Genomic DNA, 24634 nt, shown 5'->3' on the forward strand with positions numbered 1-24634 from the left:
CTTCTTCTTCTTCTTCTTCTTCTTCTTCTTCTTCTTCTTCTTCTTCTTCTTCTTCTTCTTCTTCTTCTTCTTCTTCTTCTTCTTCTTCTTCTTCTTCTTCTTCTTCTTCTTCTTCTTCTTCTTCTTCTTCTTCTTCTTCTTCTTCTTCTTCTTCTTCTTCTTCTTCTTCTTCTTCTTCTTCTTCTTCTTCTTCTTGATTATAGCTTAATGGACTTCATCTCCTTTAATGCAGGCATGTTAGAATGATCACTGGCATAAAGCAAAATGTTAGATTAGTAGTACCGCAGATAGAAAGTTGACGATTAAATGTGTAATTGTACAAATATTTGCCTTTCACTCCTTGTTCTCTTTTTGAAAATCACTTACTCCTCACTTACTTCCCAATTTGATGTCCTTTAGACCTGCTAGATGACAACCTCTATATGCTGGCTTGGTTAGACTGGAATTGTAGCCTAGCAAGACTGGAGGTCATCTAGTTGCAGAAGATTAGTTTATTCTGTTAAGTACAGTTTATTTATTACCTCAGCTTGCAAAATGCTGGGATTGAGCAAATGAGTGTTCTCATTCTATCGTGTTCAGTAATGAGATGTAAAGCTGGCTTAATATTGAATGTACGCAAACAATAATCATAATAAAGAATTCAGGAAGAACTACAGTAAGATTAATAACCAAAAATGTTCACCCGGGGCTGTTGGTGTGAAGGCAAATCAGGCAAAATGTGCTTAGCTTGTTTTGTGGAGGCAGTGCTTCATTCTGACAGCAAGAGCCCTGAAGGAGCTAATTGTTGTCAGAGCACATTATCTTTAAAATATTTCCAGAGCTGCGCCTGATCAGGTTTCTGCTCCTGACTGGGAAAGGCCATGAAACATTACCATTATTCGTTTTAATCAGCAGTTGAGCCAATTTCCAAGTGTGGTATTTTTATCCCGGCAGCTCAGATTATTTTATTAATAAGTATATATTGTTGTAAAAGAAAAGAAGAGGAAAAAAACACTTTACCATGCTTAGTTCTGTTCTATTAAGATCTCAGATAGTAATGTCTAATAGATAAGCTAACTGAGCTGTTCCTCTTGTTTTTTGAGATAGAAAAGAATGAGACAGTCTATCAGATTGGTTTTTTTAAAGAAAATGTATATGTAGGCTAATCCAGTAAGATAATATCTGTTTTAATAGCTAATTTCTTTAAGAACGCTGAAACTGACTGTCAGATTTGTTCTTTAAGCTTCCTTTATTCAGTGCACTATGATAAATATCACTGCAAAAGAATCACATTCCACATGTATATAAATTTCTATGAAAGATAAAGTAAAAAAACAAAAAAGAGAAGAAATGCTATATGTAATATATTGATGAATCGTAGCTTAGTCTTCCCTGAAGGGATTTTGTGATTTTGTGGTCCCGATTGCCTTTTTTTCTTATGAAGAATTTGACTCCTCTTTTTCTTAAAATGCTTAGGATGTGTGTGTGCGTGTGCATGTGCCTACAGAGAAAGGTATAAATGCTGAAATAGGTATGATAATGAACAAATTCTGAGTACTCATATCCTCCATCACATAGTTACATTTTGGCCTTGTGAGCCTGGCCAAAGCACATCAGCTGGGCCCAGTGAAGATGTTGCCACATGGCTAAGTAAATAAATGAATGGTTTTATGTTTTTTCTTTACTCGGTTTATTTTCTTATTTTTCATTAGGGGCACTGTTAGAGTCTATATTGAGGAGGAAAGACAGATCTAGGTGTTGATCATTCCTTGTTTTCCCTCACCTTGTGCATCCAGGATCTTTAGTAAAAATCTGTGAAACAGATGCACAATGGGCTGCAGTAAATTTCATTTCATTGGTTGAAGGATGATGTTTTCCTGTGTCCGTAAGCAAATTTAAAGGCGTTGATATTAACACTCTCCAAACAGTTCTTTGAATACAGACCCGTTATAAACAATAAAAGCAATTATAAGGAAATGCTGTGAAGAAAAAAAAAGATGTATAAAGACTTTTCTGAAACGTTATTTAACTAATTGATTCATCTGAAGCATATCGTTCAAACTAGATGATGTTTTCTTCATCAATATTCATGTTACGATTTGGCAAAGCCAAAGATTGCAATCTTAAATTAACTCCTATTGTCAATGCTGCAAATACTGTATATTCTTGCTTTGACAATATGCAGAACTGTCTGGTATTTTTATAGTTAAATCAAGCAACAGTGAAAGGGGAGGAGAATAAGGAAAGCCTGGGGAAAAGAAACTGGAAGTAAATCACATCTTCCAAGTTAATTGGAAGATGTGAACCATGACCCCAGAATAGGGGAGGGAAAAATGCCTGGAATGTCTGTGCAACGGAAAAGGATCTCAGATCTAAGTATTTCCACCATGCCGTACTGACATCTCTGTAACCTTAATAAATGCTTTTAGGATAAAAATATGCCTGAAAGTCCCTTTAAGTGTTTCGTTAATCAGACACATGACACCGATTTCACAAACTGATGGTCTGGGTTTTTTTTACTAAATTATTTGAAAATGCCAAAATGGATTGGAAATGTAAAATCAGACAGTCTGCTAAGACGACATAAAGTGTGATTGCTTCAGTTTGTACTTAGAGTATTAAACAATAGGGCTGTGCTAGGCTTCAGCTTTGAACTCTAAAATAGGAGTCCCCAACTGAATTAAGCCGGTCCCTATGGACTGTGGCCATCTATTTAAATAGATTAAATATAAAATTTCAATAACTTTATTTTTAAAAAGGGTTGTGAAAATATATTCAGCATGATATTCTTTGTTGTCATTCTCACAGAGATTTGCGCTTAATTGATAAGTTAGCATTTCGCACTCGTCAAGACTCAATGGAGCTCTCACTCTTCCAGAACATGATATTAAGACAAATGGAAACTGCCAAGGATACTCTTTTTAAAAAGTAAGCTCAAATATCTTTTTAATGATTTATGTCCCTTGGACTGAAAGTTTAAGCACAGCTAATTTTGTGGCTGAATATTCTCATGCTCTTACTGAGCAGGGTGTTTGCCAAAGCTGAAAGACTAATTTTAAGTCAGACCTGTCTGCAGCTAGACAACCACCACCTGCCATTAACATCAGCACATTATTTGATATTACTTGTTACATTTCTGTCTTGAGGTTTTAAATTATATGTTTATTCTTTTTGCTATTTTGATACATGTAAACCACCCAGAATCCACGAGGGGGAAAGTAGTAGATGAATCACGTACAGAAAAATAAATAAATTATTTGATAATAGCGACTCCTGATCCCCCCCCCAGAATTTTAAGAAATGTTATATTGGAGAGATTTTAACTTCATCTTGAATGTTAACCTGCTTTAAAAAGATTCTCTTCCATAATTTTGGAACGCGTTGAGTGGTTTCATTCCATGGATAGATATTCTTTTCTTAGTGAAGGGGATTCTTAATATTTTTAGGCATTTTTAGGTATCCAAAGTGGAGGGGCTCTGCATAGCAGATCTGAGCTAGGCATAGTATTGGGGAGAAGAGTAACAGGACATCTCATTATGTGAGAGATGCATCTGTGCTTTAGTTTCAAATATGAAGCTGTGCTGGAAGCCTTGTTCAAATTTTTTTTTTGGGGGGGGAGATTAGCAAAGCCTGTTAATAAAACTGAATGTTGTGACCATAAAGGGTGTGAGATAAGTGATGGAGAATGTGATCTAGTCTCACAAGCAAGGGCTATAGCTCAGTCCCACGCAGAAGATGGTGAGAGGGAAAGTTCTTGGCCTAGACTAGGAAGAAGACAACTCACATAATTTTTACCTGGCAGCATTAATCACTCTTCTCTCTCTCGACCACCTTGATCCCAACAATCAGAAGGAAGGAAAAAGAAGAGGAGATGTTGTCTCCGTGCCTCAGCCATTTGGAACTGCATTGTTCCAAATTGGTAGTGCACTCCTGAATGTGGTTCTTTTGTTTTCAGCTGAAAATACTCAGCAGGGTTTGGGCTGTAGAGAAAATCCAGAAATGTAAATGCACTGCATACCAACCCTTTCAACTCATTTTAAGCATAGAATGGTGATTTGGATTTTTACTGGTGATTGTAAGTAAAAATGAATAAGAAACATGGACAGTTGTGGGTAGTTGTGGCTTATGGATTCTGAGACCTGTCGTGGCTGCAGTTTTGCTGTTGTAAGCCAGATGTGGCGTGAAGGAAAAGGAGAAAAAACCCAGCTCATTTGTGATTTTGAAGGGTACCTGTGTTGTTGACTTTTGGAGAAGAAATGGAGGACTTAATTTCCCTTTTCTGTCACACTAACATATTTTGAGGGCAACTTTTGGAGGCTGCACCTGCTCAAACACCTCCGGTTGCAGCCTTCATTTTAAACTTCTTCCCAGATTGTGGACTGCCAAGTATCTGGATCCCAGCAATAACCTGTAAAATCCTTCAGAGGTTGTTGGAACTAATTCCCAGCAGATCTTGCTTGCTGGCATCATTGGTAATAAAGGGATGCCAATACTTCAGGGATTTGTGGAGAGTCACCCTTGCCTTCCTTCTCCTTAGTATGATGTGAACCTCTTAGAGCTGCAACCATGTTTGTATAGGCAACCCTCACTTATTGAGTGCCTCATTTAATGTAGCCTCCCATGGCCACGTGGTCATCCTTTGTGTGCTTAGCAGCTGGCTTGGGAGAAACAGATTTAATAGAGAAGGTGGAATAAAATTGTAAGTTGTGATTGCATGATGCTTTGCTTTACAATCAAAGAGGAAGTGAGATTGTAAGCCTGTCACAGTCATGTGATATTTTGCTAGCGAGCATGGCACTTAAGTGACAGAGTTAGTGGTCCCAATTATGGTTGCTAAGAAAGGTCTAACTGTTGTTGTTGTTGTTAGTTGCGAAGTCGTGTCCGACCCATCGCGACCCCATGGACAATGTTCCTCCAGGCCTTCCTGTCCTCCACCATCTTCTGGAGTCCATTTAAGCTCACTCCTACTGCTTCAGTGACTCCATCCAGCCACCTCATTAATTCCTCATTTTTCTATAACTTCCCAGTAGTATCCATGGAGTAAGGACTGGATCAAAACAGGAAAGAGATCTGGCAGCAGCAGTATAATCATGACTTTGTCCTTTCGTACGGGCATTAATATCATGATTACCAACCCTTTTTATGTTGAACGAACATTACTGCAAAAGAAATGCTGAAGAAGCACGGGAGTTGGCTTAAAATGTCTGGGAAAATTTGCTTTACATGTTATTAAACCATATAAAATTTTGGTAAAAGATACATTTCTGCAAGTTGCAAAAACACTCCCCCCCTCCTATTAGGTGGTTCCCAGAAGTGCAAAATATCTATTACCAAGGCAATAAACGAAAGCAGGTGCCTACCAATGCCAGCAGTGCCCAATTAGAAGCTTTCTTCAACTGTGCTGCAACCCTAATGACTCAGCAACTGCAAAGTCTAGCTTTAAATTCAATGGAGGACTTCACGAATTTAATTGTGCAACCTACGGTAAGTAAGATTTTCTGACAAGCTTACCACCTTTGCAGGTGTCTCTTGTAAAAAATAATGTATTTTTTTTAAAAGGTGAAAAAGCAAGCTTCTGTTTAGAAAGATAGATTGTATTCTTCTGAGACTCGACTTGGGAGGTTGATCTTTCAGAAAAAGACTTATGGTGAAGCCCAAATAGGATTCATGTTTTCAATCAACCAATCAGTCAATCAATCAATCTCTGATACTTTGAGAGCCTGATATGCTTATACTAATGTTTTGTGCAGACATTTTCCCTCCTGCGTCACTTTGTGGACTAGCTGGCTAGTCAGCATTGTGTGCCCATAGCCAAAACAACTGACCCCATCACTCACATTTTTGTATTTTGTACTGAGTTGTGTCATTTTAAAGTATTCTCCTGTACAAGCCATGTTAATGGATTTAATTCTCTCTGAACAGAAATCTATCTATGCCTTTGAACATTCTGGATTTATAATGCGACTGATTCTTGAGAATGAAAATATTACATTTGAACCTGAGTTTAACGACTATGAGGCCATATTCATGAATATTTTTGCAATCATGGTAAAAGCTGTTAATATGTTTCCAAGAGTGGAGACCAAGCTTTATTCAAAGTGGGTAAGTAGTATTCTAATTATATTATTTTTGGGGTGGTGGTGGTGGTGGTGGTTGAACAAAATGTGTTTTCTGAAGAACTGCCAATTCCCCCAAATTCCTTCTTGTGATTTCTTTGTACAGGGAATCCTTGATTTACAATCACAGTTGAGACTGGAATTTCTGTCATAACTTGTTGTGGTTGTAAGTCAAATTGGACCTGATTTTAGGACAATTTTTAGGGTAATCGTTAAGTGAATCATATGGATGTTAAGTGAATTCCAACTTTCCCAATGTGCGTTTTTTGCTGAAAGTAGGAAAAGAAGATTGCAAATTATGATCATGTGATCACAGGACCCTGCAACCATTGTAAATGCAAGGCAGTTGCCAAGTGCCTAATTTGTGATCATGTGACTGTGGGGATGATATGACAATTGTAACTGCAAGTATAGGTCATAAATCACTTTTTCCAAGGCTCTCAGAATTTGGTCGTTAAAAGAATGGTGATAAGTTAGGGACTACTTATATGTGTATATACCAGTGTTTGGTTGGCTGGCTGGGGAATTCTGGAAGTTGAACTCCACACATCTTAAAGTTGACAAGGTTGAAAAACACTGGCATATACTGGATCCCGTCATGTTGCACATCCATTTATGTATATTTCACATACTGTATCTCTCTTTTATTTCTTCCAAGCAGCTAAGAAAAATAATTAAAAACAAATTAAAAATCCAAGTTACTTTCAAAATTAAGACTAAATAATAAATCAAGCATACATTTGAACTGTGAATATTTACACAATAACATTAGCAGGCTTCCCTTAAGGGCTGAATTAAAATATTTCCTGTGTTTTTTTTATAGCAAGGTATATAGGATGGTAAACCATGCAGGAGTGGCCTTTCCCCCCCTTGTTCCAAAATTACTAATGACAGGGAAGTAATAAATTTGGACTGATGCAAAAGGTTGCCAACAGTGGGGAACATTGGTATGAATAGAGTAGATACCAGGTACTGTGAAGAGAGCATCAGCCCTTCTCAGACAGGTCCTTTTCAGTCACGTCATACTTAGTTGCTGATCAAGGGCTTGGCCGACTGAATTTTCTGCTAGTATATTGGAATTTCCACTTGAATCCTGTAGCCCAGCTTTCCCCAATCTTTTGCCCTGTGAAAGTGCCGAATAGGATTCCCATCGTTCTTTATCAGGTTGGCAGGGATGGTCAGAGTTGTAGTCCAACGCATCTGAAGAATACCAAGTTGGAGAAAAGCTGAAAAAGTTGCTCAGCTACACGATGTTCAATGTAGGATTGCATGGCCAATCTAATATTAAGTCTTTACTGATTACTTGAATTAATAGTATAAAAGAAATTCTATTATTTTGAAAGCCTGAAAGCAAAGCCAAATCCATGAATTTGAAGCCTATCATCCTCGATGAAATTCTGGATGCACATAAGCAGAAAATTAGGAGTGAGATTGCCAAGGAGAGTGTGGCACCGACGGAACATCTCAAATTGTATGATAAGTACCACGATTTGATAACCAAACAAGCAGAGCGGGATATTGATCAGTTCCTCTCCGAGGAGCACACATTTGAAGAAATAACAGCCGAAGTCGCCAGATATCAAAGCATCCGTGATGACATTCAGTACCACTCCAGAAAGGTAGCGTATTCACTGAATGGCAAATGCCTTTTTATTTTATATCTTCTGATACAGGTATGGTAATTTTATGATCTGTTGTGTCCCATCCGCCTTCAGCCTTCAGCCTTACCACTGACATTCAATCCACTAGAACTATATTTAGACATAATGCTTAGGTAAGATTTTTTTTTCATCAGGACTGGTTAAAAAAAAACCTGATCTCATTTGATCTTATAGAAGGGTCATGTATTATTAAACCAAGAATGAACAAACCACATTATGTTTTTGTCCTATGTATGAGCTCAGCCAGCGTATTCATCCCTGTATGTTTGATAAATTATACTCTCTAACCAGTGTCCTTTGCGCCGGATCTTATGTGTAATCATAATCACTGGCATGTAAGTCAATAGTATGGAATACATGTTTCTTATCACCGAGAAGCTAACTTTGCTAGGGGTGTTATAAATGTTCTGTCTAAGATGTGCTTATCTGCTTCTATGCCAGGGGGTGAATATTGGGTATTGTGTTGTAACCGTTGGTTGCCAGGCTAATTACTCAAAAGGAATTGCTTATCCTCAATTTTTTTCAGCTGGGGGGGGGAAGATGTGAACTCCACAGTGACAAAGCCCTGCATAGAACTATAGATGGGGGGAACCACTGTCATATGTTCCTAACAGTCAGTTAGAATTTCTACCAACATTATATTCATGGGATGGAACAGATCTCCTCACTTTATTTAATGTAAAAGATATAATTGTACAGAGGGCCATGAGGTACACTTATCTTGTTTAGATTTTCTTTTTAGATTTTTCAAAATCTCCACTTTATTAATTTTTATAAATAACTCGAGGCAAATCAACATACTTAATACTCCTTCCTCTTCCTATTTTCCTCATAACAAGAACCCTGTGAGATTGAGAGAGGCCCAAAGTCACCCAGGTTGCTTTCATGCCTAAGGTGACAGAAACCACCTCCCCCAGTGCCTGAGGGGCCTGGGGCAGCCCCTGGCCTCTCCAAACATGCCAAGGGAGAAATGCCATCCCTGTCGGATGGTTCTCCTCCGAACCAGGCTCCGATGGGGGCCGTGACACCTGAGATCAGGGCCTGGGCAGTCTCCTTTGCTAATTGTTGACCTAGTAATGCACACTGGAAGGAGCAAATTCCAGGACTAGCAAATAAGAGCCATTTCTACTTTGCACTGTATAAATCCATGATCTGAGTTTTAATCTTTTTATTCAAAGTATTATGTGGGCCATTATCGAAGTCCTCCATCTCTTTCAGTTCATTATAACTGATGCAACTGAAACTCCTCACAGCTCTTATCTCTTCTGTGATTAGAGTATCTCACAACTACTGTGAATAAGGAAGTCAGCCATCTATTTTTAATAATACACTGCTGCTGATGACCTGGCATCAGGAACAAAACAGAACAAAAACTTGATATCCCTTGGGATTTTTGTAATATTTAGAGAATTTATTTTTTGATTATTTTTTTTTTGCTGGCAACTCTTTTCTCATCAATGCTTGTGTTCTAGTGTATTCGTCTAGGAATGTTTGAGTTACATTGCGACGAACTGATCAGATCACTGGCAAAACGAGCTGATTCAATTTGTTCCAAAATAATTGGCAAAATGTTCAAGGATCATCAGGATCTAAACACAAGGTAAATGTCTTATTTGGAAGGATGCAAATAAGTGTAGCTCTGATCCAGTTGTGGTTGCAGGCAGCAAATTGTTCTCAACAATTGATGCCTGCAGATGGGAATATGCATTCCAGTTTCTTGAATTACATCCTATCTGTTCCGAAATAGTTGTATTGTGGGTCCAGAATGGTGTCCAGATACACATGTACGTGGGAAATGGTTACATGCTTGCAAGATTGTTTCTAAACATGTTCTATTTCTGCCACGAGAATTATGGTATCTTTATCTTATTATGTATTATATCTTTATGCATTTCATTCAAATAGCTCAGTTATAATTGCTAGAACCTGTTGTGTAGGCATGCAGGGAATGAACTCTCTTCTTTCCTTTGTGTAATTTCTGATCTGTTTACATTTGCTCAGGTTAGCAATAGGATAACAACTTATTTTTCTTTTCATTGAGGCAACTCTGTTCTCCTTCCTTGCGGCTTTCCACAAGGCTATGGCCTGCATTTTTATTTCAATAATAGAGGCCAGGAAGCGGGGAGTGTAGACTGGTTCTTTTTGTCACTTTATTTGATTGATTAGAAATTCAGGATGGTGTATTTTGTACTCCCTCCTCTGATTTATTTTTCTCTCCACAACCACAACCCCGTAGTTCAGATTGGTCTGAACAAGATTCACTGCCCCAAATCTCCCAATGAGTTTTTGTGGTGAAGGGAGGACTTGAACCTGACTCTTCCCACTTGTAGTCCAGCACATGAACCAATACCACTCTGGCAGTCTGCTTACCAATTGTAACAGGCCTTCAATTTCAAGGTGCCATGATCCTGCAGGTATTGCGGTCTGTACTCTTTATGTGTGTTGCATATGCATGTGAGATGTGAGTGCGTGACATGTTTGCTTTTCCAATTTCAGACTGTGTGATGAGTTTGAGAGGATAGCAGAAAGAGCCCTTTCCACCCCATCAAATACGCATGAGTTAATGGAATTTAAGGTATGCTTTAGTGGATAAATGGGAATAGATTTACTCTTTTGAAAATGGAAAGCAAAGATTCTCTAAATTCTAAGCATAACGTTACGTAGTATGCAGAAGCATTTCTGGAAACAAAACAACTCATTAAGGGGAAGTTGCCTTCCTTGATTTTCACTGAAATAAGCCTGGATATTTTGCTTCTATGTTAAAATCTAATTTTGCACAGTCAACAAAGCAAGGATCTTTCAAGTTATTTCAAGGGCAATGGAAAATGTTTCAAGCAAGGAGAAGCAGCCAAAAGCTCCAGGGCTGTATGAAGTCTTGGAGATCTGTATGGCCATTGTAGCTAAAAACTGCTTGCATGGTACCGTACCAAATACAATGTGCAGAATGACAAAAAAAGGTATTAGAAACTCTAAATTAGACACATGGTAACAAACAACAAAGCAATACAGCTCCCAACCCACTCACCTAAGGGGGAAAATGATCTTACATAAGAATGTGATACGGTACCTCCCATTTGATGTTAACATCCCATTCATTGTGGTCCTCTATTAAAAAAATTGCCATCAAATGTTACAGACTTCTGAGTTCTGAAAAGTAGCCTGCATATTAATATTCAATGAAATAAAACTATTTCATTGAACAAGACACACCATGGAGATAATCCAATATTTTATAAGTTGGTAATGGAGCTTTTTGAAGTATGTAATGATAGCTGTTTTGAAGATTAGGGTGAGGTACTAGGCAATTTTGTAGCTAGCAAACTCCATGGGGGCTATACATGGTTTTACAAATGTATTAAGCAATTAATTAACTTGTTCATTTTTGTGCTAAAATCTAAAAACCTACTTTAAAAGAGATAAGGTGAAGTCTTGGTCCGTAAAGCTCACTTTCTGGTGTCTTTATGGAAATGTCCAAATAATTTTCTGGCATTAGGACGGAAGGGGTTTGGCATGGAGTTATTTTTTTGACTTTCCAATCTATCTTGGGGCTACCCATTCAAATTTTATCCAGCTCCGGGTCTGCTTAGATGTTTAGCTTAGTGAAGATGGATAAAGTGCTGCCATTCACATGGAATAAATGGAATAGGAAGGAGTCAATTTATTGGATATTAAAATGGTACTGTATCAGTTGAGAACTATAGGCTTGTAACATAGTCCATTCAGTGAGTATTCTGGTAGGCTTATGAATGTATCTCTAAATAAAACACCAATCTGAAACACAGGACATTGAACTACCATGTTTTCCAGAAAGTAAGACCCGGTCTTATATTATTTTTGCCTCCAAAAGAGGCATTAGGTCTTACTTTCGGTCAGTGTCTTATATTTTTCGTGACACCTGCCTCATCTCGCAGTGGCGGCACCAACAGCCCCATCCAGCAGGAGCCTGCATGGCTGCTGGCCCACTTCTGTAGCCGCTCGCAGCAGGAGGCCGTGCGGCACATCGCGCCGCTTCCGCCACAATGAGGCGAGGCAGGTGGGGGAGGGGGTGGAACTGCCCCATGCGGCCCTCACCTGCTTCCTTCAGAGCCCCTCCAGCCAGGCCATTTCTTACTCCCTTTCACTCCCCTCCCAAGCCGAACTGCCACGTTACTGTATGGAGGATGGGTGGGGTAGATCTGGTCCCCCTCCACCATTTTGGAGCTGGGGGGAGTGACAATAAAAGGCTCCGCTGCCACTGTGTGCTGCTGGGGGGCTTTCTTCACACTCCGCCCCACAGATCACCTGCCTGGCGACAGCTGCCACCTCCTTCTCCTCCACCAACACTCCCGTGGCTTACGCCATGACTGTTGCCTCCCTCTGCCAGCCCTCTGTCGCCGCCACTGGACAGAACAGAGAATGGGAAGTGGAGCGGCTCTGTGCAGCGATGCAGAGCAGTGAAGAGCATTTGCTTGCCAACCTGCATCGCCCAGTCCTCCCTCTTCCTGAAAGCAAAAAAAAAAAACCTTCACTAACCTGCTTTCCAACTCTGGCATGTTTCTCTCCTGCTGCGGGAAAATGGAGTTCATGGGACTAAAAAAAATTCAGTCAGACCTTCCAACTTCGCGAGATCTTTTTTTTTTTTTTTTTTTTTTAGCAAGAAGTTAGTCCCATAAACTCCATTTTCCTGCAGCAGGGATGGAGTGGGCAGGGTCGTAATTAGGGCTTATTTTTGGAGAAGGGCTTATATTAGGCCCACCCCACAAATCAGGGTGGGTCTTTTTTTCGGGTTGGAGTTTATTTTCGGGGAAACATGATAGTATGGTTTGATTTTAATGAATTTTAGCATGTAAACCCTGCTCTGTGTTTAGTGTTCAGAAATGACTCCAGTTGTTTAATGTTTCTTCCCAAACAGGCGTATATAGAGAAAGTGGAACAAGTTGACATGCTGGAAATGGAACAAAAATTAATTGATGTCAAAAATTCCCTGGCCTTCCTGATAGAATGTGCAAACTTTTCACCAGTTGATATTCGACTAAATAATAGCGTTTTCCAGTGGTATGGACGAATGGGGGAGATTTTCGAAGAACACAGAAAGATCATTAAAGAAAAAACTGAACAGTTTCAAGAAGGACTTAAAGTTAGTGTTCTTTTTTACTTTGAATAATTTGCTGAGATAATCAAATTTGCATACAGCAGCTCTCACTTTAAAAATAGTGGATAGCTATTAACTGCTCTGGACAAGTGATAATGAAGAGTTTACTACGTTGAATAGATATATGACATTGGCCATATCAAAATATCTGAAATAAAATGAAGTTGTTTTGATCTAGCAAGACAGATTTACATATTTAGACAAGTTCTGCTATGTTGGTGTAGATGAAAATGTATATCCAGATGTTATTCCTTATCTGCACTGAAGTGCTTATTTAGTATTTGTATCTGTCATGCAAATAGGGATATTAGGTGAAGCATTTGCCTGTAATTATAGCCTGAGGCTTAGCAATATGCAGTTTTTAGTGTTACCTATTGGAATTTAATCCTAATCCTTTAAAAATGTATATCAATTGGTGCCATGGAGAAGATTTAAACCGATTACTTTTCAGGCAGTTGGCTGATTACAATAGTGAAAATGGTAAATAGTGGCAAAGTTGCACCATTATGTTGTAATGCTGAACAGTTTATCTCAGTTTATCTGTGCTTTTCTATCTAATGTATTTGGATTTTTGATTTTTTAGATGCGCTGTGAAAGATTTGTGGAGGAACTGGAGAGTTATGCTAAGCAAGTTGAAGAATTTTATTCTTACGGTGACATTCAAGAGGTCAATAGATATTTGAAAAAAGCCCAAGCCCTGAATACCAAGTTAGATGCAGCTGCTGATAAGGTAAGGCCTTCTCTTTTTGTTATAATTAAGGTTTTGTCTTAATTTAGTGAAGAAACACATTGTTACCATAGTGAACAACACGGATTCAGTAAATGGATCGCAGAAGATAGATTTTTGAAGATCTTTTAGAGCCTGAGAATATTTGACCCATGATCTGACTGAATCTATATTTTGTATATGCTTTATTTAAATTTGAAATCATTACAAACTATGGAAATATAAAAAAGCAGCTTTATATTGAGCGTCTTGGTCCAATTGGCTTAATTCTGTCTATGCTGACAGATGCCCTCTGGGTTTTTTCCCAACCCCCCTCCCCCGTTTTTGTTTTTTTTTAAAATGCTGGCTTTTGAACTTCTAATGTTCTGTATCCCAAGCCTGTGATTTTCCAGTGAACAATTGGCTTATCATGATTTTATTTCTCTGTGTGTTGAGATAAAATCTGTTTACCCCAATTAAAAATGTTTTATGTAATTATTCCTTGACCTTATTAAAGTTAAATGAATGTTTCTACTAGCACTGCCTTAATAGAGATATCTTTTTAAGGGTTTTGCAATATGTTGGAAGCACCTTAAAATTAAACACAATAGCTCAACAAAATTTTGTAGTTATCTTTAATGGAAAAAGTTCTACCCTGGTTGTGGAAGTTCATCAAGATTCTAGAGTTGATGGTTCTTTTGCAGGGATTCTCATTACCTTAATCCAGGGGTCTTGAAACTTGGCCCTTTTATGACTTGTGGACTTCAACTCCCAGAATTCCTCAGCCAGTTGAATTCCTCAGGGAGTTGAAGTCCACAAGTCATAAAAGGTCCAAGTTTGAAGACCCCGGCCTTACTCCATAGGAGTGTCCTGTGCACCTTAAGGTATAAGCTCTTGATTACAACTGACTATCTAGCACTGTGATCTGTGAAATGTCTGTAATGCATGTGAGTTACAGTTTGGCATGCAGCAAGGTGAATTCAGAAGAGTGTGGTGTAACAATCATTTATCATTTGTTCAACTTTACTATTGAATTGCTTTCCCCGATGCCTTTATTCCTTTGTATTTTTGGCTGTGTGATACACTCATTAGTAAGGCCTTCTGTATATATTCTCAGATTCTATTTCTACCTGTAACTTTCTTCAGTCTTATCACAAAAAAGTTGACAGCTAAGAAATTTAAACAGATCTCCATGTTACACTGCTCTCACTGGTACTTCTGCCAAACTATTCACTCTGGGGAGTGCATGCTTGACTTACTGCTGTTTAAATGCTGTATTTTTATACAAAGATGATTTAAAGGTGAAGCGGTCCTTTAAGGACCACAAGGACAATCAGAAAAATTTGGATCTAAAATCATAAGGTATCTTTTGTCTGATTAAAATTTGTAGCAAAGCAACAATGTGTTTATTTCTTTTTAAAAAAATCCATCTGACTTCTGTAGATTGATCAGTTTAACGCAGAAGAGGAGGCTTACGGATGGCTGACATCTCAGTACCCTCAGCGTAAAAAAATTCAAGATACTCTGAAACCATACCTTCAGCTTTATGAATTGACAGTAGAGTTCAACACCAAATATAGGAACTGGATGGATGGAATATTCACTAAAGTGAATCCAGATCAAGTTGAGCAAGACACGGGAAACACTTGGCGTGCACTGTATAAGTTAGAAAGAACTTTCCACGACTCTCCAAATGCATTATTTCTAACAACAAGGATCAAGACCAAGGTGGAAGAATTTAAGGAACACATTCCATTGGTTCAAGTAATCTGCAACCCTGGTTTGCAAGATCGTCATTGGGAGGCCATGTCAAATATAGCCGGGTACCCTCTGAAGCCTTCTGAAGATTCAACGGTCTCTTCTTATATTGATATGCATCTTGAGCAATATTTAGAAAAATTTGAAAGCATTAGTGAAACAGCCAGCAAAGAACATTCACTTGAGAAGGCCATGGTGAAAATGATTTCAGAATGGGATACCATGGAATTTATTCTCCTTCCTTACAGAGAAACAGGGACTTATATTTTATCAGCTGTAGATGACATTCAAATGTTGCTGGATGACCACATAGTCAAAACTCAGACCATGAGAGGATCTCCTTTTATCAAACCTTATGAGAAAAAAATGAGGTATCGTAAAATGTTTCCTAAGAGATTTGACATTATACACAAGTGAACTTGGCTTATTTGTGAAATTGCTTTGCCCTGGGAATCAAGCTATCTTTGAAAGGCAGACTTATTGGAAAATGTCAGTTATTGATTTAATATTCAGCAGAGGAAACAGAAAGGTTGGGTCACTTAATATGTTGAGTGGGAATCCTGTAAGCAAGGGCAGAAATATTTTGTCATTCCTATTTCTGTAGGGGGTAGAAGGAATGGCCTTGAGGGACAGGAGGAAGAACTGCTGTCAAAGCAACAGTCAAATAAAAGAAAAGAGAGTCTGGGACAGAACTGTAGCTATCTCAGAAAAGCTCCTCCCTATTTTACATAAACATAAAGGAAGGAAGGGGGAGGTGCATTCAGACTTGCAAGGTTCTGTTCCTTAACTTTACAATAAAAATAGCATTAGTCTACCCTACTTTGGTTTCCTAGTCTAGTCTATCTTGAAGGACTGACAGTTTCCCCCTAAAATTCATTTCACTCCAGTTTGTTTCTTCATGGGGCTCTGAAAAGCAAAAGAAAATTGTAGATTGTGCACATGGAGTAGGGAAAATAATACATTCTGCAAGTATATGCTACTTTGCCAGGAGAAACTTTTTGATTTCATCAGACTTTGGTTATCTCCAGGGGTGAAAAACATTGCAGGGTTCAAAATACTATTTTCCAAAAAGTTATAAACAAAAGGATGGGAGAGCTTGTGTGTGTGTGTGTGTGTGTGTTTTTTTTAAATTCTTGTCACATTCTACTTTTTGCCTGGGACTTGACTTGGCCTAAGGCAGGAGACTGTTATGTCCTCCTTTTTTGCCCTGCTATTTATCTCTCCAGCAATGCAATTATTATAGCTTTTGCTAACTCTTAGAACTCTTTTAGGGATCTGAACGTACACTGACCAGCTCATACACAGTGCTTCTTTTAAATAATTCAATTGTCCTTTGGCAGTATTCAGGGTGCATTGTTGTAGAGGTTTGTGCTAATTGGCTGTATCTTTTATTTATGTCTATCGTGTATTTTGAAAATAGAATCTGGGACTTCTTGGTTCAGAAGGTGAATCTGATACATGCCCAAGTTTGGGCCTTCACAGTAGTAATATGAATGCAAAGCATACTCTTATTGAGCCCATAGATTGTTGAATAGCGGTCCTCTTGATTATGACTCAGACTCCTTTAAAGAAGGATGGAAACAACAAGGCACTTGCACTAAGGCTTCTGCAGATGTTTTTGCAGATGTTTCTCACATGTGCTCAGGTTACATGACAGTTGAGCAGAACCAGGTGATGCCAATAAAGGAGAATATTTGTAGCTGAGGGTTGAGATGAGGGGTCTTTGGTGCTGTCTGAGCTTGGTTGTTTTCTTTGAAAATGTTTCACTACCCAAACCAGGTAACATCATCAGTGCTAGGAAGTGTGCCTGCAGGCAATTTTTCCCCATTTGTATGCTTTCTGAAGGGTTCAACACCCATATGTGGTACCGATAAAGGAGAATATTTGTAGTTCAGGTTGAAATGAGGGCTCCTTGGTACTCTCTGAGCTTGATTGTTTTGTTTAGCAGGCATTTCATTACCCAAAGTAGGTAAACTCATCAATGCTAGAATCAGGTGAGGTGAGTGAGGTAACAACTTGTGATGTCAGCAGAGATTTTTTAGCTTGTGGAACGGGAGGAAGCAGACATGAAGTGTCTGTAGTATGAACTATGGTATCTGTGGTTTGCACGCATGCCTAAACTTCCTCTTTTGGATGGCCAGGTGGGTATATGGATGGCTGGATTTTAAGAGGTGACTATTGTGTCTCCATAGAACAATGAAAACCCATTGGTCTTCGAAGAGCCATTAGTATGACCTGTCTTAAAGAAGCCTACTGAACAGCCTCTGCCTAATCTCCAAGCTTCCTTTTTAACAGAAAGTTACTGAGAAGAAGAAATTGCTATAGGGGGATCTTACAAGAAATAGGAAGTCAGTGTAGCGTAGTGGTTAAATTGCTGGCTTAAAGATCAAGAGACTGCGAGTTCTAGACCTGCCTTAGACATGAAAGCCGGCTGGGAGATTTTGGGCCAGTCATTCTCTCTCAGCCCAACCCACCTCATAGGATTGTTGTTGTGGGAAAAATAGGAGGGGGAATGAATATTATGCATGTTGGTTGCCTTGGGTTACTTAAACAGTAATAAAAGTGGGATAAAAATCAATCAATCAAACAAAATAGATTATATGGACCTGTTTCTATCAGAATTCAGGCCTGGACATAGATGTTTTTATTGTAGAATGATAGCAACTGGAAGGTTACTGCTTTGCTGGCCCCAATTCAAAGTGCTTATCTTTACTGGTAAAGTCTTTATTTTACTGAACCAAGCTACCTTAGGCAGTGGCTCATCAAAATGATTTTGCCCCTCCTCTAATACATTGATAGTAAGTCTGCTTAGGGTGCTGCTCCCACATGAAGGTGTAGACCAGAAGGTAGGGACCATGCAAATATATGATACATGCTGCCATGGAAATTTGCTGGATCCCCTTATTTCTGACTTTGTAAAAGTCTAAAACTCTCCTTTAAAAATGGACATTTGTTCATCTTAATGCCTAGTGGGGAAGGAGGGCAGGCATTTTACTATATTTTATTATTTGATTTGTTTGGTTGTTATTCTCTCTCTGCCCTGTAATAAACTGGGGAGGTAAAAAACTATAAATAACTACAGTACTTATATGAATAGAATTGGCTGTATGAATGGAACTTCTTTTCTGGGAAAGAAAAGGGAGATCAGACTAGGAAACCAAAATTATGCAAGCCCACACCACTTTTACTGTATTGTAAAGCTGTAGTGACAGAATCTTGCAAGACTGAATGTGCCTCCCGGCCTCATTCCCTTTATTTTTGATTTCTTGGGTTATAGCTCTGCCTTGGACCCAAGTTTCTTTTATCTGACTCTTGCTTTGGCAGCAGTTCTTCCTCCCCTCCTTCAAGGCCATTTTCTTTACATCAAGAGAGTAGGATTGCTTTTCTTCTCTGGGAACCACATGAGTTATATCTACCTTGGAATTCCAGTGGCTTATTTTCCATCCAAACCTCCAGAAATGTTCTACAATCTAATGCTCGATTCATTTTGTTCTGTTCTATAGAGACTGGGAGTCAAAACTTTTGTTGGTACAGGAAATCTTGGATGAGTGGCTGAAAGTTCAGGCTACCTGGCTTTATTTGGAGCCAATTTTTACTTCTCCGGACATTATGGCTCAGATGCCTGAAGAAGGTAGACGATTCACCACTGTGGACAAAACTTGGAAGGATATCATGAAACATGCCATTCAGGTAGTAAAAATTCTCTTTGGAACAATTAATTATAACATGGGAAAGATATGTTTTTTGTTCATGTCTTTATTGTATGCATTCTGTTATTCGTGAAATTAAATTAGGGCAGTACACATGAAAAAAGATGGATGTCCCTTCTTCCCTTCCAAAGACAGTGGGTAAATAAAAGGGGGCATAGCTTTGCATAAAAGGTGTATGAATCTGGAAATTTTTACTACAATTTAAATATATTGCATCCTAGAGATAATGCAGTAGAACACTGAATATAGAGTAACAGTCTTGGGAGGGAACTAAGTAAATACAATAAAGAAGTAAATAAACAGCCTTTGTGCAGATATTTCTTTGTTTGTTTAGCTAGATCGATGTCACTCCACTCACCATTCACTGTACTGTTACCCCTGCTGTCCTTTGTTAAATTTCATTATACTTAACCCCCATCTGACCAAAGACTATCCGTGTTTTGTGGCCATTGCTTTCCCTTCCAAATACAACTGCTGAAAATGGTGGTATGATTTCCTGCAATCTGAGAATAAGAAACAGACAAACACCTATAATAAATGGTTTTAAATCTTCAAATGAAGTATAACCAAAGAATTGTCACCCTGACATCTTCGAATAGAGAATTGTTTCTTTTTTAAATCCACATTTGACTGTCCTGGATTAAGTCACTGAATTGAATTAGATATGTAAGGATTAGGTTATTAGTCGCAATGCTGTGCTGCTTTCTTTGGAGTAATCCCAAATGACTTATTTTCAAATGTGTGCTCGTGGTGGGCTGCGCAGTACAGAAGTCTAGTGCTTTTGTCGAGTATTCATGTAGTTGTCTGTACCAGTTAGTACTTCTGACATTTCCAAGTGAACAAAAAACACCTTTGTATTTCCTCCCAGAAGATGGCAGTATATGTTTAGAAATTATTACTCGATTTTATAGGTACTATATTTCCCTTCTCAGCATAAATTAAATCTCAGGGCATGTGTTGATTTTTTTTGACTTGCAGTTGTGTTTTACAGCAACAGCTAGAAACTGTAAACATATTTTTGGATTGCCCTGTATTTTACCCTAGATTTGAATAATTTTTTTTTCTGTGTGGCTCAAATCAATGAGGATGAAATTGCTCTTTGATTTCATTGCTATTTTTGATAAACAAATGGTCCACAGGACTGATCTTTTTCTGCATGGGAAGAAAAATCGAAGACATTATATTAAGAAAAAAAGCCCTAAGGATGAGAACCTATGGTAATTTGTAGCTTCTTTATGGAACAGCTAATCATGGCACACTAGAGCAATTATTTTTCTATCTTTGGCCCAGTATTACTATTTTGAAAAAAACCCATAACTCATGGCAGTCTCATTTAATCTTCAAATTTCATCAAGGTCGTAGATGATAAACAGTGGTATAATAGTCCAAGTGCCTAAATAGGAAGAAATGATTTATCTGAATGCCAAGTTTTCATGTGAAAATCTGACAGGGTATAACAGTGATTTGAGCTAAACACAACCTAGATGCATAACGTTGCCACCTGAGGGGGCTAATGTGGCTTCCTTTGAAAAACATTTTTTTCTACTAGAGGTTATAGACAGGAGCAGATATTTGCTCAGTTCATATCTTGACACATATACTGATTTGTGTTTCCCAAATGCAACTGTAAACCCAAACATTCATAAAAGCCAAAAATTTTCTTCTTCACACTGTATAATGCAAATTTGTATGTGTAAAAAGGACGAACTGCTTTCAAAAATGTGAGCAATACATTAGGCAAAATGAATAAGAGACATACATTAGACAAGGCATGCAAAAATTCCATAGTGGAAAAAAAAAGTATAACAAAATGTGTAGGAATTTTGTGTAGACTTTTAAAAGGATGTTTTAAGTGGAAATAAAATCATTTAAAAAATGATTTTGCCTGGAAAGAAACTCAAACAAACCCCAAATGAATAATGGAATAAGGCCAACCTTTATACACTCTAGCTGGAAGAGGAAAGAAAAGCAATCTGGTAAAGAATCCTGACCGTACAAAATTGAAGCTGCAAAGAAAATTAAGTGCTAGGAAAGTATGGTGGAATCTGCTCACAGAGACTGTATCTATGGGAGACAGAGGGAAAAATTACAGGGAAATAGATGAAGAACAAGGACTTCCTTGCAGCAACCTGCAGATGGATGAATACATGTCAAGTGAGCAGTTTCAATTAAGGAAATGAGAAGCCAAAAAGAAGCTGAAGTTGTCTGGGAATGTGGAGGAAGTGCTTAGGCTGCAAGTTTCCACCCAATATTTGGCTGTCAAATGATGCTGAATACAGAATCTCCAGACACTGTTCAGTGAATCTTCACATTTTGATTTTGACTCTTCAGTATTTATTGTTGAGCACCTTTATATCACATCATAGCTTCTCATGGCTTAATCAGAAGAAGGAAGGAAGGAAGGAAGGAAGGAGGAGGGAGGGAAGGAGGAAGGAAGGAAGGAAGGAAAGAAGGAAAGAAGGAAAGAAGGAAAGAAGGAAAGAAGGAAGGGAGGAAGGATAATATATTTACAAAAAGCATAGAAATTGAAAAATAGAATTCGCCAAACCAGTCTCAGAGCCTACCTAGCTGTTTCACAAAGGGGTTAAGCACACTACAAGAAAAGATCTTAGAAAGCTTTTCAGACTGTCATAAAAGTATCCTGGAAAATGGGAGAAAATTGAGCTGACTCATTTTAGTTTTAAAGTTTTAGAGAAAATACTTAAGGCATTGCTCAGTTTTTAAATTGAGATAATGATACTATATATACTTTGATATGAATGGTATATGATATGATATGTTTGTCTTTCTCAGGACAAACATGTTCTTACAGTAGTGATGATAGAGAAGATGCTGGAACGACTGAAGAAATGCAATGAGTTGTTAGAATTAATTCTTAAGGGTCTAAATGAGTATCTAGAAAAGAAACGCCTGTTCTTCCCTAGATTCTTCTTCTTATCCAATGATGAACTCCTTGAGATTCTCTCAGAGACTAAAGATCCTACAAGGTATTGTACTATTTGATGGACATTTAGGATAGTTGTAATTCCTGTTGTACATAGTTTACATAATGAGCACACAATTTGTGGGTGAATGACTAAAAGTTAATATTATCCAGTAGTTATAGAAATGCAGTAAAACCTTGATTTTTGGATCACAGTTAGCAAAAAAGAAAATCAGAATTAATTTACTTTGTGCAATCTATGCAAATTTGACATAAATTATATAAATAAAGTATATGTGTGCTAGGTAAATTCACATATAATGGACATTTGGCTTTATCAGACACCCTTCTCCCAAACTGATGTTTTATGGATATGGTTATAATTCATCTTATTAAACAGGTACAAAAACTTTGTTTCCATCAACTTATTCCTCATAATGAATCTGTAGGCAAGAGGTCACGTTGCTTCTTTTTTTTTTTATAATGCTGCAAACATGTGAACTTAATCTCATTGTCAACAATTGTGGTCCGAGCTTGAATCATCTCCCATCTTGAGTGTTTCAATCTTCTTTGGGGTCTTCTATTACAATATTTTACTTTAATGTTTGCCATTTAAACCCAGTTCTCTCCTGCTAAGAAAATTCATTGTCCTTCTCTGTTAAGCATAATACATTTGAAGAGAATATTTATAGCTCAGGGTTGAACTGTGGGGTCCTTGATGCTCTCTGAGTTTGGTTGTTTTCTTGCAGAGATTTCATTACCAAACTAGGTAACATCATCAGTGCTAGAAGGCGGTTTGCTCTCATTTTATATAGTAATGGCTTGGTGGGAGAGGTCTTGGTGGTCCTTGATAGTTGTTTACTGTTAGCTTATTTGGCTAAGTTAGTTCCTTGAAGTAGTGTTTACTTCTTGATTATTGGTCTAGTGCAGGGGTATCAAACTGCTGGCCCGCGGGCAGAACGCATCATCCGGAAGCCACACCCACCCCATTGCCAGCAATGGCAAAACCATCCCGATACGTTGCATGGCGTCATGTGACGTCACGAGTTTGACATGTCTGGTCTAGTGTTGATCTTGGTGTTAATCTCTGCTCATTTGGGTGAGAGCAGGATGACCAAGATCACTCCCACCAGCATGGACAGGAAAAGCCATTGCTATATAAATTGAGAGTAAACCTCATTCCTTACTAGCACTGGTAGTTTGGTAATAAAATGTCTGCAAGAAAACAACCATTCTCAGAAAGCACCAAGGACCCCACAATAATACATCTGATTTGACTTTAAAGCTCTCTAAAATGCAAGAAGAGCAATATTTTCAGCCCTAGGCATTCCATTGTTTTCTCGCCGTGCTCTCTAAAATATTTTTAAAAGTAAAAGCGTGCTCCCTCTCAGCAAAAAGATTGTCTATTCTTATTTTATGACTTAGTCATCAAGATACATTGAAGTGGCATACCATACCTGGTGCATTCAACATCCTTGTTGGAAATCTAGTAAGATGGTTTCTTAGCAGAATCCTTTCCCCATGTTAGCATGCTTTGGAGAGGATTTTAAACAAAAATACAGTTTTTTAATATACTGTGGGTGTTTTTTGTCAGTTTGTTTGAGAATGAAATATCTAAATAAAAAACATCCTGCCTGTGGTTAGAACTTACTTCTCTGACTCATACGGATAGCATTATTAATCCAAACATTCTGGGCATAAAGTGTGTTTTGTTGAAAGAAGTGAGAGCTCGCATGGCTCCAAGTTTATTTCTTAATCCTCTCTTTGATTTCTTCAGAGTAAAGCCTCACTTGAAAAAGTGTTTTGAAGGAATTGCTAGTGTTGAGTTTACTGAAGTCCTGGATATTACACACATGAAAAGCAGTGAAGGGGAAGTTGTGGAACTTATCAACACAATATCAACAGCTAAAGCGAGAGGCCAAGTGGAAAAGTGGTTAGTTGAATTGGAATCAAGTATGATAAATTCCATCCACAAGGTAATAAATTACAATTTGTTTGAGGTCATTATCTAGGCTATTATAAGAAAGTAAGCAGATTATCTCTCAAAATCCAAACCAGGCATGATATAAATTATGTAAAAACAATTAACACAGGAAGATTTAAAAAATCATCTCCCTTCTTAAATTGCTATTCCATTAGGATTGGCTGCATGAATCAGGAATCTGGTGCACCTGAAGTCTTTCCTTCTTGCTATTGCTATGACAAATAGCTCTTTGCTATGATTAGCCTTTCATAGGCAATAATGGAAATTCCCCTTCTAGGACTGAAACAGCTTCAGTGGAGGTGGGATTTAGTTAGGATCATAGCAGAGAAGAAAGAGTTAGGATCTCTGTCCTCAATCTGCTGCTGTTCTCCCATCCTTCCATTGCAGTATCTGCAGTATCTAAAACTGTACAATAATCACTTATATACAACAAATATTCTGCCTGGTTTGGTCTTGTTTAGGACATAATTTGACTCAGTATTAAAAATGACATGTGGGTCAGGTAAAATGATCTGCAATAGTTTGTATGCTAATTGTAAGCTCAACTACTGGTCAGGTTTCTGTTCTGCCAAATGTTTTGTATTTTAGTTGTAAGATTTCTTGTAAATGTGTAAATGCTCCTGTTATATTTAAGAGGGATAGAAATGTAACAATAGTTGGCAATTT

At 38.1% G+C, this 24634-nt stretch overlaps 1 protein-coding gene across 1 annotated transcript in view; it reads left to right on the top strand.

Annotated features, from left to right (window-relative positions):
* Window positions 1-24634, top strand: part of LOC107284902 (dynein heavy chain 7, axonemal) — a gene marked incomplete at its 3' end in the record, with an annotated part of 70128 nt that overhangs the window by 13319 nt on the left and 32175 nt on the right. Inside the window, exons 7-18 of the mRNA XM_015813027.1 lie at window positions 2788-2907; window positions 5280-5463; window positions 5902-6081; window positions 7439-7714; window positions 9229-9356; window positions 10253-10331; window positions 12648-12872; window positions 13471-13617; window positions 15037-15722; window positions 18855-19041; window positions 21855-22048; window positions 23762-23960. Coding sequence (XP_015668513.1) covers window positions 2788-2907; window positions 5280-5463; window positions 5902-6081; window positions 7439-7714; window positions 9229-9356; window positions 10253-10331; window positions 12648-12872; window positions 13471-13617; window positions 15037-15722; window positions 18855-19041; window positions 21855-22048; window positions 23762-23960 — 2605 coding nt within the window. The remainder of the gene's footprint in view (window positions 1-2787; window positions 2908-5279; window positions 5464-5901; window positions 6082-7438; window positions 7715-9228; window positions 9357-10252; window positions 10332-12647; window positions 12873-13470; window positions 13618-15036; window positions 15723-18854; window positions 19042-21854; window positions 22049-23761; window positions 23961-24634) is intronic.

The sequence above is a fragment of the Protobothrops mucrosquamatus genome, unplaced genomic scaffold (assembly GCF_001527695.2).
Source record: "Protobothrops mucrosquamatus isolate PMUCROS unplaced genomic scaffold, P.Mucros_1.0 scaffold129, whole genome shotgun sequence".
NCBI lineage: Eukaryota > Metazoa > Chordata > Lepidosauria > Squamata > Viperidae > Protobothrops > Protobothrops mucrosquamatus.